This window comes from Lithobates pipiens, unplaced genomic scaffold (assembly GCF_037356315.1).
Source record: "Lithobates pipiens isolate NorthernLeopardFrog02 unplaced genomic scaffold, aLitPip1_a1.2 Scaffold_18, whole genome shotgun sequence".
Classification (NCBI taxonomy): domain Eukaryota; kingdom Metazoa; phylum Chordata; class Amphibia; order Anura; family Ranidae; genus Lithobates; species Lithobates pipiens.
This window is the reverse complement of record NW_027507758.1, coordinates 480,571,822-480,591,493: the sequence shown is the minus strand read 5'-3', so window position 1 is coordinate 480,591,493 and position 19,672 is coordinate 480,571,822. Positions and strand designations below refer to the sequence as shown.

The 19,672-nt window shown below is 42.5% G+C and overlaps 1 protein-coding gene across 3 annotated transcripts in view; it reads left to right on the top strand.

The window, feature by feature from the left end:
• The window catches only part of AMMECR1L (AMMECR1 like), a 62,923-nt gene that overhangs the window by 29,267 nt on the left and 13,984 nt on the right, over window positions 1–19,672 (top strand). For all 3 annotated transcript variants that reach the window (XM_077488399.1, XM_077488400.1, XM_077488398.1), the window contains 2 exons: window positions 12,892–13,221; window positions 18,579–18,689. In XM_077488399.1, the coding sequence (XP_077344525.1) occupies window positions 12,905–13,221; window positions 18,579–18,689 (428 nt within the window). In that variant the 5' untranslated portion in view covers window positions 12,892–12,904. The remainder of the gene's footprint in view (window positions 1–12,891; window positions 13,222–18,578; window positions 18,690–19,672) is intronic.

The window sequence follows — 19,672 nt, the reverse complement described above, 5'->3', positions numbered from 1 at the left end:
TGACTGACACAGCACCCTCCCCTCCTATTGGTTTACGTTATACTGCTTGTTGACCTACTGAGCTGCAGGAAGCAGGCGGAGGGGTTGTTACTGGAGGGACCACCCCCTGGGCAGAACTGTAAAGTTCTGTTTTTTCACTTGTATAACATGTTCTGCCTAGTCCTTTCCTGAAGGTGGAGTAACAACCCTACAGTCAAGAATAATGGAGCTGTGTCAGTCAGTGAACTACTCTCTGACTTTAAGGGATAGTTTACACTTGCTTCAAAACTTGGCTTTGCACACCGTTTGTTAAAGCTCTCTTAGCGCCAGTCAAAGCCTCTGTTGCTAAATAAATTGGTTAGCTTACTTACAGTCCTGTTTACACTTTGCTTTTGCTTGGTCCTTCCATGAGGCTTTGGTGGGGCTTCCATGAGCTTTGGTGGAGCTTTGATGGGGTTTCCATGAGCCCTTGGTGGAGCTTTGTGGGGCTTCGATGAAGCTTCAGTGGGGATTCAAGATTCAAGAGAAGCAAAGCAAATACAAGGTGTAAACAGGACTGTAAGCTAACCATTTTATTTAGTGACAGGAGCTTTGACTAGTGTTCAGAGAGCTTTAACAAAGCCTATTCAAAGCCTTGTTTTGAAGCAAGTGTAAACTAGCCCTTAATGTGTATTGAAGAAAATGTAAATGAGCTCTTATTGCATCAACTGTGTGCAGTTACCAGAATTGTTTCATAAATAATCATTTAAAAAAATGTACTTAGAAAAAGGGTTTCACACTATCTTGTTTATAATAAAGCAAAGTGTACTGCTGACCTTTGCATGTTCCTCTTTGTCCATTAAATAAGCTTTCTTTAACAGAAGGAATCTACTTGACTCAGTTTTATTACAAATTCCAAAATTGTGGGGTTTAATTCTCATTTTAAAATAGTGGGCAGAGGCATGTAAATAATTTATGCTCCTTGACCAACTGTACATCCAGTAGCTTTATAGCACAGATGTGGGCACACAAAGTGCGCCCAGCAGTGATCACCAACCTGTGATTGCAGGAAAGAAATTCCCTCTGTCTATGGCCGGTGTTCTGGCATATAGGGTCCTGCCATCGGATAGTGTCCTCCCCGTACTGCGCATGCGCAGCGCTTGCACAATACGGAGCAGAAGAAGCTTCGGAAAATCTCCGAAGATGAACGGAAACCACCCTGTTGGTGAGCCAGTCATATTTAGAGACTGCCCTGGTAGAGAACTAATCAAATTTAGAAACTACCCTTGTGGGAAGTCACATTTTGAGATGGCCTGCTCTTGTAGACAGCCAGTCAGTGGCAGTCCGTCCATTAGGGGTGCTGCTTTCCCAATCCATGCAGCCTCTTATCTCCATGCAGGGTGCTGGATGCATGGATTCCATTGTGGTTTTTATTTTTAAGCACATGGTTAGAGCCTGAAGCTCTAATTGGCTTAAAAAAAAAGGTGGGATCAGGAAGCCAGTCCTGAGACCCGATTGGCCAGAGAGTCTTAGGACTTCTGTCCAAATTGAGTCTCAGGACCCACTTCCTTTTTGGCCGGGAGGAGAAGCCCCGGCTCTTCCCTTGTTAAGCTGGAGCAGCAGCCCTACCCCAGATCCTATTCATCTGCCTTCCTGTCCATCTCCCACGTGGTGGTGGTGGTGGTGGTGGTGGTGCGAGTAAGGGAGGAAGTTTGTCACCCCCCTCCAAAATGTTGAGCACCAGCTGCCACTGGAGCTAGTTTCATGGTAGAGAGCCAGTCATATTTAAGGGTCTGCTGTTGTAGAAAGTCAGTTATACTTAGGGATTATCCTGATGGAGCCAGTCATATTTGGAGACTGCCCTGGTGTGGAGTCAGTCGTATTTAGAACCACCCCGGCGGAGATCCAATCATATTTAGAAACTACCCTGGTGTGGAGCCAGTCATATTTAAAAGCTACCCTGATAGAACCAGCCCAATTGAGAGACTTTCCTGGTGTTGGAGAGCTGGTTATATTTTCAGACTACTCGAACCAGTTATATTATTATATATATATTTAGGCATTGTCTTGGTGGATAGATAGTTATTTCTTTATCGTACATCATGGGACACAGAGTCTTAAGTAATTACTTAATGGATTATGGGCCACCTTCAGGTGTTGACACTGGTATACCCAATACAGGAAGTTCACTCCCCTATATAACCCCTCCTCCATCCAGGAGTACCTCAGTTTTTTCGCCAGTGTCTAAGGTGTTGGTCACGAGTGAAGCTGTGCTCTGAAGAGCTCCAGGAGGAATCCATGCTGGATTTAAATAACCTCCACAGCCGGATCCATCTAAGCCACTGAGGCCACAGGATGGTAACCGGGCCTCGCATAGAAGAGCAAGGTTTTGCCTGTAACGCCTCTCTTTGAGGGCTGGACCCCAGGAACCAAGACTCTTTTTGGTCTTGCTACATTACCTAAAGTTGTCCTGAGGGGTGCTATACAGGTCCAAAGGAGTGGAACCCCTATTAAGGGACCCAGTCTTTGATGGTTTACAAACCCTGCCCATCGTGATGGGTGAAGTTTGGATCTGTCTGTTTCAGCAGTATACTGCAGCGAGGATAAGGTAAGGGAAGAAGCTTAGGAACTGTAAAAAGTCAACCTATGCCTTTTCTTCCATATATTAAACGTATGCCTTAAGTCTCTCTAGAGAGAGCAAAATTACACATACCTTGGTATGTTGCTTCCAGCAGCTCTGTGTCCTGACTATATCAGCATGTGTGGTCCCAGCAGTCAGTGGTGGTTTTTATTGAACAGTGGGGGTACAGCAGCAGTTTTTTACATTTCTTTTTATGTATAAACGGCCCTATTAAAGCGGAGGTCCACCCTAAAATGGACCTTCCGCTCATCGGAATCCTCCCCCCCTCCGGCGCCACAATTGGCACCTTTCAGGGGGGAGGGGGGTGCAGTTACCTGGATAATCCAGGTAACTGCACCCACTTCCGGGCTAGCTCTCTGCGGAAAGGGGCGTAGATTACACCCCTTTTCGCAAGTGCCCGCCCCCTTCCGCAAGTGCCCCGCTGCCTGCTGGGAAACACACAGATCCCAGAGGCAGCGGGGACCGTCCTTATTGCGCAGCGCGACTCGCGCATGCGCAGTAGGGAACCGGGAAATGAAGCCGAAAGGCTCCATTTCCTGATTCCCATACCCAAGATGGCGGCGGCAGCACCCGAGTGACGATCTAGAGATCGGCTTCAGGTGCCGACATCGTGGGCGCGCTGGACAGGTAAGTGTCACTATTTTAAAAGTCAGCAGCTGCAGTATTTGTAGCTGCTGGCTTTAAAAAAAAAAAAAAAACGCGGAGTCCCGGCGGACTCCCGCTTTAAATAAGCCAGGTATATATCATGCAGATTAGGGACTCTGCTGTTTAAACTCCTCCCTCCCCTCCTGGAGAGGTGCAGTGGCCGCGTTACATATGCTTGTATATTTAAACGGGCCTTCTTATGTACACTGTGCAGCATTCCTGTGACAGGCAGCGCAAGGTTTTTTGTTTAAAACAGTATATTTTCCGCTCTGGATAGGTGCCAGACAGCGCTCGCTGCCGCCTCCTCTTGCAAATGCAGACCCGAATGCCATTCTCGTGCGCGGACTATGTTTTTTGAAAGAAGGGGCGTGGTTAACAGGCAGCACCATGTGTGGGGCGTAGCATCCTCGTGGAGCACACGGCGCACATGCTGAGGGGCTGAAGCACTGACAAATGCCGATCAGGCTTACCTGAAGCTTTTAAGAGACAGATCCTTTCATATCAGTAACGGAGTTGGACACACTGGAGGACCAGGAGCGCTGGGTCACGTGAGGGGTGTTGTATACAGGTATTTCCAGTACAGGAAATACAATTGTTATTTAGCACCAAAAGCTGATCTTTATGGTGGCATTGTTTTTCTAAAACTATTGCTCAGCAAGTGGTATATTTTTTCTTAAAGTGCCTGTACTTTTCTGCTTAGCACTATGACTTCCAGAACTAGCACAAAGATACCTAGGATTCCACCCCTAGGTGCTGGGAACGCCAGTCATGCCTCCACACTGTCATCCTCTCTGGAGAAACCTGACATGGCAAGCCAGGGTGAGTCATCAGAAGCAATCGGTGGTGCTACTGCTTCTCACACTTCAGCCCCTGTATACGTGACTGAAGATGCATTTTTCTCTGCCCTGCAGGGCTTAGAAAGAAGATTAGCGGCTTTAATCGCATCCTCTATCCAAGGAGATAGAAAGCGTGCTAGATCCCCTACCTCAAACCCTTTACCATGGGAACAGTGGGGACAGGATGGGGTATTAACCTCAGGCAATCGAGAGGAAAAACAAGACGATTATTCCACTGTGGAGGAAACTAGTTGATGAAACAGTTGATGATTCAGCTTCACAATCTGAGGTACAAATCTTTACGGAAATGGTTTGCTCCGTTTTCATGCTACCCCTAACAGAGTTAGCTGAAAGTCCGGTTTCTTCCTTGGATTCTTTAAAACTTTTACAGCCTTTGCATCCATTTCCGATCCATGCATTACTAGATAGGCTTATTTATGCTGAATGGGATCAACCAGATAAGCATTTTCTCCCTCCAAAGAGATTCTCAGTTCTCTATCCCATGGAGTAGAAATTCACCAAAAAATGGAAGGTTCCAGCAGTTGACGCTGTGATTTCCTGTGTGAATAAAAGTTTAACTTGTCCAGTAGACAATGCACAAATGCTTAAAGATCCAACAGATAAAAAGTTGTAATTCCTGTTAAAATCCTCTTTTTCCTTGGCAGGGACTGCCTGCAGTCGCAGCAATAGGCATTGGTCAGTCCCTAAAGGACCAGTTCACAGATGCTCTTAACCACTTGACGACCGCCTCACGACGATATACATCGGCAGAAGGGCTCGTACAGGCAAAATCACGTACCTGTACATTGCCCTTTAAGAGGCGGCCAGCAGACGCGCGCTCGCCCATGGCAAGCTCCGTGAGTCGGGTTTGTGGGTCCCGCGGCTCGATCGCCACAGGGATACCCGCGGTCGCCTCACGGGGAGGAAGAACGGGGAGATGCTAATGTAAACAAGCATCTCCCTGTTCTGCCTAGTGACAGTATCACTGATCTCTGCTCCCTGTGATCAATGCCATAAAACTATCCCCTATTTTGTAAACGCTATAACTTTTGCACAAACCAATCAATAATTGCTTATTGCGATTTTTTTACCAAAAATATGTAGAAGAATATGTATCGGCCTAAACTGAGGAAAAATTATTTTTTTTTATATATTTTTGGGGGATATTTATTATAGCAAAATGTAAAAAAAAATAGTTTTTAAAAGAAAAAGTGGCGCTCTTTTTTGTTTATAGCGCAAAAAAAAATGCAGGAGTGATCAAATACCACCAAAAGAAAGCTCTATTTGTGGGAAAAAAAGGACGTCAATTTTGCTTGGGAGCCACATTGCAAAACCGCGCAATTGTCAGTTAAAGCGACGCAGTGCCGAATCGCAAAAAATGCTCTAGTCAGGAAGGGGTAAATTCTTCCGGGGCTGACGTGGTTAAAGAGCTCCCTGCACAACAGACCTGTGAGTTGGCTGAACTGCCAAAGGCATTATGCTTTGCCATAGATGCTATGAAGGACTCTATTCACCAGGCGTCCCACCTTGCGCTTGTCCTAGTACACATGCGTAGGACCCTTTGATTAAAAAATTGGTCGGCCAAAGCACCTTGCAAGAAGCTTCTGACTAGTTTCCCCTTTCATTTGCCAGTCAAAAAAAAAGTATAAACATCCCTCATTTAAACTGACTTTTGCTCCTGGGCCAGGGGCATCCACCTCCAGGCAGCGGCGATGGCCTTTGCCATCAGACTCTAGAGGAAAACCTCAGGGTCAGACCCAGGCACAAAAGTAGACCTGGGGACGCAAATCTACAAAGCAGAATACTAAAGCCTCATCATGAAGAGGTGCCCCCCCTCACCAGAGTGTGGGGAAGACTTATGAAATTTTCAGGTAGCACCAGCATGGCCAGAAGGTCATGGTACGCATAAATCATAAAGATGGCAGTGGAGGGTCCATGGTGCCTTCCACTAATGCCAGACCTGCTTATTGAGACCCACATTTTGAAGAAACGTGGGCTTTCCGGGTCAGTTATCTCTACTTATAGCGTCCAGAGCTATATATTATAGAATCTGTAAAGCTTATGTTTCCTGGTGTGAATCCAAAGGTTGTCACCCTTTGAGATATATCATAGGCAGAATTCTTGCCTTTCTACAATTTAGGCTTAGAGATGAAGTTGGCCTTGAGTACTATTAAGGGCCAAGTCTCAGCCTTATCGGTTTTATTTCAAAGACAGCTTGCTACACATTCTTTAGTCCGAGGATTTATGCAAGGGGTGATGTGGATTAAATCACCAGTTAAATCACCTTTAAGCCCTTGGGACATGAACTTACTTTTGTCAGTGTTACAAAAACAGCCATTTGAACCGATACAGCAGATTCTCCTAGTCCTTCTGACAAGGAAGCTGGTATTTTTGGTTGCTATAGCCTCAGCAAGGAGGGTTCCCGAATTGGCTGCACTTTCTTGTAAAGAGCCATATTTGATTTTTTATAAGGACAGAGTGGTGTTACGCCCTCATTCAGGCTTTTTGCCAAAAGTGGTTTCAGATTTTCACCTCAACCAAGATATTGTCCTGCCATCGTTTTTTCCAAAACCATGTTCCAGAGAAGAAAAGTCACTACACTGTCTTGATGTGGTGAGAGCAGTGAAAATCTATTTAAAGGCAACGGCTCAGATTTGTAAGACTGATATCAAGAAAGGACAGACAGCATCAAAATCCATTGTCACTAAGTGGATTCGACAAGTGATAATTCAAACTTATGATTTAGGGGTAAGATTCCCTCGTTTCAAGTTAAGGCTCACTCTACCAGGTCGGTTAGTGCTTCTTGGGCAGTGCGTCACCAGGCCTCCATGGCTCAGATCTGGAAGGCCCCAACTTGGTCTTCAGTGCATACATTCACAAAATGTTATCAGGTGGATGTAAGGAGGTATGAGGATATTGCCTTCGGGCACAATGTGCTGCAGGCAGCAGTATAAGTCCTCAGGTCTGGAGGTGCCCTACGGGTTGTCTCTCCCTCTCCTCAAGTAGCATTGCTATGGGATGTCCCATTTAGTAATTACTTAAGGCTTTGTGTCCCATGATGTACGATAAATTTTTACAGGTAAGCGGTTATAAAAATCCTATTATTTCAATACTGCTTTGGTTGAGAGGCAGTCATATTTAGAGGCTGCTCTAGTTGATAACCAGTCCTATTTAGTGACTGCCTACCGTGAGCCAGGTACAGGATATAAAAATTCTACATACCTCTGTTAAAATGTCAGGTTTCTGTGTTGTAAAAAAATGAGACAAAGATAAATCATTTCAGAACATTTTCCACCTTTAATGTGGCCTATAAACTGTACAACTCAGTTGAACGACAAACTAAAATCTTTTTGGTGGGGGGGGGGGGGGTAAAAAAATATATAAATAATATAGTTGCATAAGTGTGCACACCCTTAAACGAATACGTTGTTGAAGCACCATTTGATTGTATTACAGCACTCAATCTTTTTAGGTAGGTAGGAGTCTATCGGCATGGCACATCTTGACCTGGCTATATTTGCCCACTCTTCTTTGCAAAAACACTCCAAATCTGTCATATTGTGAGGGCATCTTCTGTGCACAGCCCTATTCAGATCACCTCACAGATTTTCAATCGGATTCAGGTCTGGGCTCTGGCTGGGCCATTCCAAAACTTTAATCTTCTTCTGGTGAAGCCATTTCTTTGTTGATTTGGATGTATGCTTTGGGTCGTTGTCATGCCTGAAGGTTTTGTGCCAATATTGACTGGTATTTGGAACTGTTCATAATTCCCTCTACCTTGACTAAGATCCTTGTTCCAGCTGAAGAAAAACAGCCCAAAGCAGGATGCTGTCACTGGTATGCTTCACTGTGGGTATGGTGTTCTTTTGGTGATGTGCAGTGTTTTTTGTGGGTCAAACATATCTTTTGGAATTATGGCCACAAAGTTCAACCTTTGTTTCATCAGATCATAACACATGCTTTCGGGAGACTTTGGATGTGTTTTTGCAAAATTTAGCTGGGCTTGGAAGTTTTTCTTTGTAAGAAAATGCTTCCATCTTGCCACTCTACCCCATAGCCCAAAAATATGAAGGATACGGGAGATTGTTGTCACATGTACCACACAGCCTGTACTTGCCAGATTCCTGCAGCTCCTTTAATGTTGCTGATGGCCTCTTGGCAGCCTCCCTGACCAGTTTTCATCTCGTATTTTCATCAATTTTGGAGGGACGTTTAGTTCTTGGTAATGTCACTGTCTTCAGTGTGTTCCATGGTATATATAATGCCTTGGAAATTCTTTTGCACCCTTCTCCTGACTGATTCCTGCTCTGACAGACGCGAGTGAGGAAAAGCCAATCACCGGCTCTTCCTATTTACACTGTGATCAGCCCTGATTGGAAACGGCTGATCACGGGGTAAAGAGTCTCCATTGGAGACTCTTTACTGAGATCGTAGTTGCGGGGTGTCAGACTGACACCCCGCAACAATGATCGCCGCGATACGCGCCCCCGGGGGAGCGCAGTAGCTCAAAATCCTGAGGACGTCCTATGACGTCCAGTCAGGATTTTGAAACCACTTTGCAGCCGCCATTTGACAATTGGCGGGCGGCAAGTGGTTAAAGGAGGAAAAAGTTCTGAAATGATTTATCTTTGTCTCATTTTTCTTACATCACAGAAACCTGACATTTTAACAGGGGTGTGTAGACTTTTTTTTATCCACTGTATATTTAGGGAAAGCCCTGGTAGAGAGACAGTCATATTTGTAAACTACCCTGTTGGTAAGTCAATCCTATTTTTAAAGACTGATTTTGGTAGAGAATAATTTAGAGGTTATCCTGGCGGGAAGTCAGTCACATTTTGACATGGCCCTGGTAGAGAGCCAGTCATATTTAAGGGCCTGCTCTTGTAGAGAGCCAGTTATATTTAGGGGTTGTCCTGGTAGAGAGCCAGTTATATTTAGGGGTTGTCCTGGTAGAGAGACAGTTATATTTAGGGGTTGTCCTGGTAGAGAGACAGTTATATTTGGAGACTTCACTAGTAGAGAGCCAGTTATACTTATAGATGGCCTTATGGGGACCCAATCATATTTAAAGACTGCCCTGGTAGAGAGCAACTCATATTTAGAGTCTGCCCTGATGGAGAGCAAGTCATATTAAGAACCACCCTGGTGGAGATGCAGTCATCTTTAGAGACTGGCCTGGTGTGGAAGCTGCACTGATAGAGAACCAGCCATTTTTAGAGACTTCCCTGGGAGAGACAGTTAGGCTGCTTTCACACTGAGCCGCTTTGCAGGCGCTAAAGTGCTACGAATAGCGCCTGCAAAGCGCCCTGAAACAGCCGCTGCTGTGTCTCCAGTGTGAAACCCCCGAGGGCGGTCAAAAAAGTCCTGCAAGCCACATATTTGGAGCGCTGTAGGAGTGGTGTATTTACCGATCCTAAAGCGCCCCTTTCCACTGAAAACAATGGGGCAGCGCTGCAAACCCGCCTGCAAAGCACTGCTGCAGCAGCGCTTTGCGGGTGGTTTTAACGCTTTATTGGCTGCTAGCAGGGGTTAAAACTGCCCCGCTATCGGCTGCATTGCGACGCTAAACAACAGTAAAGCGCCGCTAAATATAGTGGCGCTTTACCGCCAGCGCCCGCAATGCCACAATGTGAAAGTAGCCTTATATTTTCAGACTGCTCTGGTAGAGAACCAATTATATTTAGGGATTGTCCTGGTAGACAACCAGTTACATTTAGAGACTGTTTTGAGAGAGACACACTCTTATTTATAGACTGCCTGATGGAGAGACAATCATAGCTAAAAGACTGCCCTGGTATAGAGTCTTATTTATAAGAATGCCAGTCATATTAAAACCGTATCAGTGGAGATCTAGTTATAGTTAGAGAATGTCCTTGTTGACAAACTAACAGTTATTCCACCCAGCATTACAGATACAGTATATCCCATTTATTATATTCATCTATTTAGTTAAAATGTTTCATTGTAACAGTTTGGGCTTCTGTAGAAAATATAGTGAGCAGTCTCAATCCGGGCATTGCTCTAGCCAGATTCAGTGTGGTAAAAGGCTCTAATTTAGTGAAAAAGAGGGAACAATAATTAGCAGGACATACACTATGTATTACAGAATTATTTTATTTAGTTCCTATAATGCAATCATTTTAAGTTTTATAGTTACAGTAAATAAACTGTATTATTGAATATCACTCATGCCAATGTGTATAAGTGTACTGTGTTATGTTATACTAATCCTTAGCTTCTCACAGAACATGCATGTAGCCCCCCATTAGATGCAAGGATTTAGAATTTTCTCAGTTTGTACCATGGTTCGCCAGTTTGTTAGATGAAGGTGCCCCTATAGTTTCTACTTCCAGTAATGTGAGTATCATTCGTTTTACAATGTTAAAATCAACTTCATCCAAAATATATATTTTAGACACTGCTGGACGTTACATTATTAGCTGAGCCCTCAATTCTATTTTATCTAGTTGGTTCAATATTTTCTTCTATATCTATATATAACTGCCCGGGTGCCCGTTTATGGGATATTTACACTACCTATAGGTAAGCTTTATTATAGGCTTACCTATAGGTAAAAGTTAAACTTCCACTTTAAAGTGTTTGTAAACCCTTGATAAACAAAGATGAAACAAATCTTTCTGCATAAATTGTACCTGTTTATCTGCAGCCCTCTCTTCTCTACATCCATTCAAAGTTTAGAATTGGTAAAGCTTATCTGAACATTTAAAAAATAAGTGGGCAGAGAGCGGTAATTACACTCTGCAGAGCTCAGTGAGTTGAGCTCTGATAGCTGATTGGAGGGAAGGGACACATCCCTTCACACAGCACATAGGAACAGAGCTGAGGCTGTCAATCTGTTGGAGCTCCCTCCCCTGAGAAGTGATTCATGCTTAACAGACAGAAATGACACTTAGTACCCTTAATTGAGACAAATACACACTATAGAGCAGAGGTGTCCAACCTACGGACCTCCAGATGTTGCAAGACTACATCTCCCATAATACTCAGCTAAGAGGCTGGCAAGAGAGTATGGCAGATGCAGTCCTGCAACATCTGGAGGGCCAGGTTGGACATTCCTGCTATAGAGCATGGCTGCTAAACCTGTGGCCTTCCAGCTGTTGCGGAAACTACAAATCCCAGGAGGCATTGCAAGGTTAACAGTTACAAGTATGACTCCCAAAGGCAGAGGCATGATAGGACTTTTAGTTCTGCAACAGCTGGACAGCCACAGGTTGAGCACCCATGTAATAGAGGAATATGCTTTGTTCATATTTCATGTCTGTAGTTTACAACCACTTTCATTTGTAACACACTGTATATTGTTTTCTGTGGGGTGGGTTGGAGAGAACAGTCTTGAATTACTCACAGCATACTGAAAGCCTTTTACAACAAATCCCAGGCATGGGCAGAGAGCATATTCATACAGATTATTTTGCAATAGACAAAGAAAACTGTCTTGTGCAGTGGGGTATTGGTTTCAGTTGTCCCCCTCAGTCCCCCACAGAGTCCAACATGATTGTTTGGGCTACCCCCTTTGTGTGCAAGTGTCCTGGTTGATTATTCAGCTTTTGACATTAATGGCTCTGTGTGTGTATGTGTGTATGTCAGTGTCTGTGTTATGGACTGTAGAGTGTAAGCTCTTTTGGCAAATGAAAAAGTTGCATGATATTGTGTTGATGTGTAAATATAGGAAATGATTGATGTGCATACAGTATTTTTCAGTAGTGCAAGCAGAAAAGAGCAATGTGTAGTTGTCCTTAGCAACCAATGAGCATAAATCATGTATAAGCCCCCGTACACGCGGTCGGATATTCTGATGGAAAATGTCCGATCGGACCACGTTGTCGGATAATCCGACCATGTGTGGGCTCCATCAGACTTTTTCCAACAAAGTTTGAGAGCTGGATATAAAATTTTCCGTCAACATGATCCGTTTGTAGAGAATTCCAATCCGACCGCGTGTATGCAACACCAGTTTCGGACAAAATCCGGCAGAAAAAAAATGATTTTGTTGTCGGAATGTCCGACCGTGTGTACAAGGGCTTAGAAGTAACTTCTTATTGATTGCTATTGATTACTTCACTTTGCACTGTGTGGTTTGTTCCTTGCAATGTTTGATAAACAATCCTAATAATTCTCATTAAAGTAGATCCAAGCTCAATAATTAAAATTCAATAAAAGCATTATATGTTAATGGAAATTCAATAGTCATTTTCAATGTTTTCAAATCTGCAGCTGCAATTAATACAATACCCGATGATCTTGTTATGAAGATCCTTTTTAAGGCACTTCCTCTTATGTGACAATGCTCTGTCTTGGCCCATCAATTGCTAGTCACCCTGTCATATGAACTTTCAGCAGACAGTATAAACCACCATATTGACACAAATTGTGCAGGTGTGTTCAGCTGTTGTTACCATCAAGAAGCCTAACTTTGGAGGGATTTCCTCTCACTTCCTGTTTTGCCTATGGGATAGAAAGCTAAGGGAAATCTCCCCAATAGGACACAGATGGCAAAAAACTGCCAGAGGTTATAATCTTCCCTTATTCCATTACAAAAATTAAATTAAAAAAAAGGTATGCCTTTTGTTCTATTTTTGTTCACTGTGAGCTTCATGTGTATAAGTTTTTGATATAAGAACAGTTCTTGTTGGCCACAGCCACCAGATTTCCACATTTCTCTAGAACCATAAACGGGAAATCTGTTTGCTGACGGTGAAAATTGTCTCTTTTCTGTGCTTTTGTATGTGTGGCCCATTATTGATAGATTCCAGTATGTATGTTGATGTATTCTCTTGGTGTTATGGACAGGGTGTGTCACAGCATGGGGAAGAGACGCTGTGTATCGACTGCAGAGAACAAGCCATCTTCGGGCTGCTGCGGAGTGAAGAAACCCAAACTGTGCCCTTCTCCAGCAGGCAGTGTCCAGCAGCCCCCAGCTCCTCATAACTGCCAGCCCCCTGAGGACAAGACGGTGGGCCCAGGTGCCCTCACCCCACTCTCCCGTCCCAACGGGACCACAAGCGGCAGGGAGCAGTTGGTGGTGTCAGCTGAAATGGGCTGCTACTGCTTTGATGTTCTGTATTGTCACCTACATGGCTTCCCACAGCCTCGTCTGCCACGTTTCACTAATGACCCCTAGTAAGTCTATCTATAGCTTCTATCACCAGTGACCTCTAATACAGTGTAGCCATCACTTTTTTTATTTGTTTGCCATACTGTATACTTCTATGTGTTGACAATATGAACAATACAGAATTGGCTTCTGGTTGGATGAAAAGGTAAACACACACCAATGACATGACTCGAGAATTAGACTGGCCATGCATTATACAATTTTCCTTTAGATTTACCAAAACCATATAATATTAGGTCAAGGTAAACATAAAGGAAATTGAATAAGAAAATTGTATAATGTATGAGCAGCATAAAGGTAGAAATGGAAAGAGTTGATTGCTTTTAGAAAGAAAATAAATGTCCTCATTGTTGGCTGGAGGTGCTGACTAGCAGGAGAATTCCTATTCAGAAACTCTAGATGCCTGACTACAGTATGGAGAAAATAAACCTCAGAGCTGCTCAGTTTCCTTTGCCCTATGTAGATCAAGCTCAAAAACATATGTTGGGGTTTTTTTGAAAATGGAAAAACAACTTTAAAAATAACTTCAGACGAAACCCAGTAGTCTTTGAACTACGAGACTCAATATTTATGTGTCTGCTTTTTGTTTGTGGATTTGTTACATCGCAGAAAAAGGAATTACATGTATTTTCTTTATTTAGTGAATTTTAATAGTAAGATTTAAACGATTAAATTTTATGAAGTGTTTATATTTTGTTTTATGGCAGCCATCTTGAGGTGCCCACAGGCGTAAGATGATCGTTACCTTATAGAACCGTTGAGGAGGTGATATTTTTCTTTCTTACCCCTGTTTTAACACCTCAAAACCTGCACATTGTTGCAGGGCAGTTGCGATGGTCAGCCTTATGCACTATGGCTGTCCTGCCTGCTGAATACAAGGTGTAGATTTTTTTCTCATCCATCTATTTTTACCACCCCAGTAGTATTACCCCCACCAAAGTATAAATGGGCCTTTATGTCTGTGAGCACTAAGCAACCTGACCACAGTTTCTGAAGCATCACTACTATTCCCAGTGTCTGGCAAGAGCATAATCACACAAGGTGACATTAGAGTAAAACTAATGATGGAAGCTAAAAAGACATATTGTCTATTTTCCAAGTTGTTTTCAAGTTTATCCAAGTTGTGGTACACCGTGACTTGCAAAAGTATTCACTCCCCTTGGCTTTTTACCTATTTTCTTACATTACAGCCTTTCGTTAATTGTTTTTTTAATCTGAATTATATGTGATGGATCAGAACACAATAAGTTGGTGAAGTAAAATTAGAAAAATACATACATAAAACTATTTTTCAGAAATAATGATAATTGGCATGTGCGTAAGTATTCACCTCCGCTGTTATGAAGCCCATATACGCTATGTCTGGCACAAACCCAATACATCACATCATCCAAGGAACACCATCCCCACAATGAAACATAGTGGTGGCAGCATCATGCTGTAGGTGGCCTCTACAAAGTATTGACTTTAGGGGGTGAATAGTTATGCACATTCTGTTATCTTCTAATTGTTGTTTGCTTCACAATAAAAAAAAAAAAACATCTTCAAAGTTGTGGCCATGTTCTGTAAATTAAATGATGCAAATCCTCAAACAATCCATGTTAATTCCAGGTTGTGAGGCAACAAAACACGAAAAATGTCAAGGGGGGTGAATACTTTTGCAAGACACTGTATATAGTAGTAGTAGTCCTATTCAACTGGACTTGTTCTGTAATGTTGAAGAAGTTTCGTAGTTTATCCAGGCCACTTCTTAGATCTAAAGCTTCTTCAACAGGAGATTCTCCTGAAATGGATTCTGTCCTCTTCCCTGGCCCTTTCCTCCTGGGAAGCACTGATAGGTGCAGCCCTGCCCATGTATAGGATCACATACATAAACAGAGGTTGTCAGTGTAAATATGATAAAGTATGGGCTCCTTGGACCTCTGAGGCTCTTAATTTACTATGGATTCCTCTGGAATAACACTTTCTAAATTGTTTTGTCCTTTTTATTTTATAGCCACCCCTCAATTGTACATTATGAGTCACTATGTATACTGCTTGTCATGCTATATTTACTTGTTTCTTTGCCTATTGTCAAAGCATTCTGCTTTGTTTTATGTCAATCTGCATACTGTTACTACCCTGTATGATACCAATAAAGCACCTTTGATTGTTAAGAAGAAAAAACAAAACAAAAAAAAAAGCTTCTTCAACACTACATAACAAGTCAAGTTAAAAGTGACTACTACTAGGTTAAAACTGTCCCTAAACCAGAGGAGACTCATCACATATTTTTTATATTTGAAATTACTTTAACCAAGACCTGCAGCTATAACTCAATTTTGTCACTTGCTTTGCACTGAGAGTGGGCTTTAAGTGGTATTAAATCCAAAAGCAAACATTAAAACGGAGTTCCACCCATTTTATAAATTTACTTTCATCCACATGGCCATCCACACTGCATTTCTAAATGGATAATATATATATATATATATATATATATATTTTTTTTTTAAATGTCCAAATACCTTATTTAGATAAGTGTGTGCAGCACTTTTGGTCCAGCCGCCTAGGCGATGTTGTCATAAGGCGATTTCCCATGGGCTCCTGAGATACCGACGTCATCTATCCCAGTAGTAGTACATGGGAATCACCTAATGAAGAAACTGCACTGTGCAGTGTCATTACTGCGCAGGGCGCTAGATCGGGACATGAATGCTGGGTATCCAGCTGCACTGAATCCCAGAAAAAAACAAGCTAGCTTCAGATGCCCACAACCTCAATGGACCCTGCCTGCGTTTGAGATCAGGTAAGATTAGTCTAAGGCCCCATACACACTATCAGATTTTCTGCTGATTTTTGTCTTCAGATTTACCAAAACCATGTAGTGCAAGGTCCTGCCTGATTGCATACAAATTGAAACTCCTAAGGTTTGACCTCATATTATATAGTTTTGGTAAATCTGAAGGAAAAAAATAGCAGAAAATCTGATAGTGTGTATGGGGCTTATCACTTCCCTCCCACCATACTGATAATGCTGCTGTCCAAAAGGTGCCCCCTGTTCTCATTTACCCAGAGTGGAGGCACTCTAATACAGGAGGTGTTACTGGCCAGATCACCAGGTGAAAATGGGAAAAAAAGCCTAATGCCGCGTACGCGCAATCAGGTTTCTCGTCAGAAAAATCTTGGATGGTATTTCCAACGGAAAGCTTGAGCGGAATTCCACGGTCACACAAAAGTTCGCTGAACTTTCGACCGTCAGGAACGCGGTGATGTACAACACTACGATGAGCCGAGAAAATGAAGTTTAATGCTTCCAAACATGCGTAGGAATTTTGCGCGTCGGAATTGGTACAGACAATCGGAATTTTCCGATCGGAACTTTTTCCAAGCGAAAAATTGAGAACATGCTCTCAGTCTTTTGCTGGCAGAAATTCGGCCGGCAAAAGTCTGATGGAGCATACACACGGTCGCATTTTCCGACGAAAAGCTCACATCGGTCTTTTGCTGGCCAAAATTCCGATCGTGTGTACGCGGCATAAGGTATGAAAACCAGCGCACCTAAGGATTCTTAAGCTGCAGTACATTGCATTATGGGTTTAATTCCGCTGTAAAGCTGCTTTACAGGCAAGCAGCTACATACATAGTTGAAGTTATTATATGTGAACTGTCTTATCTGCCAAAAGCTTTGCAATTCTGTTTAGCCAATTTTGTAATCCAGTCACCCTTGTCAGACAGCACAGCTAAGACCCTTGTCCTCCAGTGCATGGAAACTGTGCAGCTTGGTCCAGAACCCACCCCCAGTCTGTTTACTGGACAATATAGGGGCAGTCATACACTCACTTACCACTATGTATCACTCTGAATGAAACATAGCATTAGTTACTGTTTTTAGAGTATCTGATTGGATTTCAGCTTTCCTCCAGGTGAACAATGTAGATTATTTTTTTAATTCTTTACTGCTGAATGGAAAGGACTTTCTACATTATAAGTAGATGAGTAATCTCAATGTCATAACCAGAAAAGATACAATTTCTATACCCCATTAGGTGTGCATGAGCTTTAGAAAGCATCTCAGCAAATATTAAACGTTTACTGCAAAGGATACCTGTCATTTGACCTGTAACTCGGTGCAAGCATCTAAATGAGCCAATCACCTAAGCAGGAAAGAAAATTTCTGCATACATAACCTATACATAAAGCTCCCATGTTGGGGCTAGCAACATCTGAGTTTTTTTTAATAATTATAGTGTTTGTCTTTTTAGTCAAAATATTTTCTTTAAATTAAATGTATAATGTTTTAAGGCAAATAAGGTTATCAATATGTGTTAAAGTTTGAAATGAGTTTCTATGTATATATTGCATATGCTGTGCATACTTATACTGTATGTTTCCATGGGGGAAGCCATATTTGCTCTTAACATATGCTAGCCCTGCTTTTTTAGTGCTGAACAATGGTTTGCATTACTGCATTTTCTGACAGTGCAATTTTATGAGTCGGTTGACTCCTTGAGTACGATGTGTGGCTAATATCTGAACATGCAGTAAAACTCTTGTCCAGGGTAAATTAAATGAAGCATTTGCAATTAGTGCAGTAACAACAGCATAAAGCTGGGCATACACGTCAGTTTTTTCAATCAGCGATCAGGCTGATTGAAAAAAAAAAAACTGAACGGATTCTCCTATCCACAAAGGTGAGTTGGATAGAGGAATTCTCCCTCCTGTGTTTTTGTATTGTGACAGCGGGGACCCCTCTACTGTCAGAATAAACAAATCAGCACCGTAGCCAATTAGCTGGAGCTCCGATTGAATAAAAATGTTTCCAACAAGCTCATTTGTGAGAAGTTAATCATTAGATTGACTTCTCATGAATGAGACCGGCCACAGATGGATCAAATTTTGCCAGGTCTCTGCTGAATGAGCCAAATTTTTGATCCATTTCTGGCTAGCCTAAGTTTTTAGAAAAGTGTCTTTTAGTTATGTGAATCCCTGTTACAGTTTCTGGAAACTCAGAATGCAGCTTAACACTCCTGGGATGTAATACCTGTGGGACGGAGTACCCTCATACCATCCACTCTCACCATCCACTGATGTCTTTGTGGATGCTTTTATTGTGGGATGCTACAGGTCTCCTGTGGAGTCACAGTTATGGTGTTGTTGTCTTGAGGATCCAGCAAGGTACTGAACAGGTTTTCAACTTTTCTGGCCAGTTAGTCTAGATGTCAGTGAGACACTATATATAATACACTTATTTATACAGATATGCAAGTTTAATATGCAGTTATAACACATTAACCTGTTTCTTATGTAATTTTGTGCTTTTCCTATATTTACTTTGTGGATTTATTTGCAGTGTACTTTTGTTCATTTCTCTTATTTCTAGTCCGTTATTTGTTACCTGGAAGGCTGGACGTGATAAGCGTCTTCGTGGCTGTATCGGGACCTTTTCAGCCATGAACCTACACTCAGGTCTCAGGGAATACACCTTAACCAGGTACCAACACCAAAACAGATTAGATTTATCAAGTGGCCATTTATTTTAGGGATATGTTTAGGTTTAGTTTAGGGACACTTTTTATTCTCTACCTCATATAAGGCTACTACAGTGAATCCGGAAAGTATTCACAGTGCTTCATTATTTTCCTAAAAATTCTACAAACAATACCCCATAATGACAATGTGAAATAAGTTTGTTTGAAATCTTTTCAAATTTGTTCAAAAATAAAATTAAAAAAATCACATGTACATAAGTATTCGCAGCCTTTGCTCAATACTTTGTTGAAGCACGTTTGGCACCAATTACAGCCTCAGGTCTTTTTAAATATGATGCTACAAGCTTGTCACACTTATTTTTGGGCAGTTTCTCCCATTATTCTTTGCAGGACCTCTCAAGCTCCATCGGGTTAGATGGGGAGTGTCGTTGCACAGCCATTTTCAGATCTCTCCAAGGAAGTTCAATTGGGTTCCAGGCTGGGCCACTCAAGGACATTCACAAAGTTGTCCTGTAGCCACTCCTTTGTTATCTTTGCTGTGTGCTTAGGGCCATTGTTCTGTTGAAAGATGAACCTTTACCCCAATCTGAGGTCCAGAGCACTCTTGAGCAGGTTTTCATCAAGGATGTCTCTGTACATTTATGCATTCATCTTTCCCTCAATTCTGACTAGTTTCTCAGTTCCTGCCACTGAAAAACAGCCCCACAACATTATGCTGCCACCTCCATACTTTACTGTAGGGATGGTATTGGCCAGGTGATGAGCAGATCCTGTTTTTCTCCAGACATGATGGTTGCCATTCAGGCCAAGGAGTTCAATCTTTAATTCATCAGACCAGAGAATTTTGTTTCTCATGGTCTGAGAGTCCTTCAGGGGCCTTTTGGAAAACTCCAGGCGGGCTGTCATGTACCTTTTACTGAGGAGTGGCTTCTGTCTGGCAACTCTACCATACAGGTCTGATTAGTGGAGGTCTGCAGAGATGGTT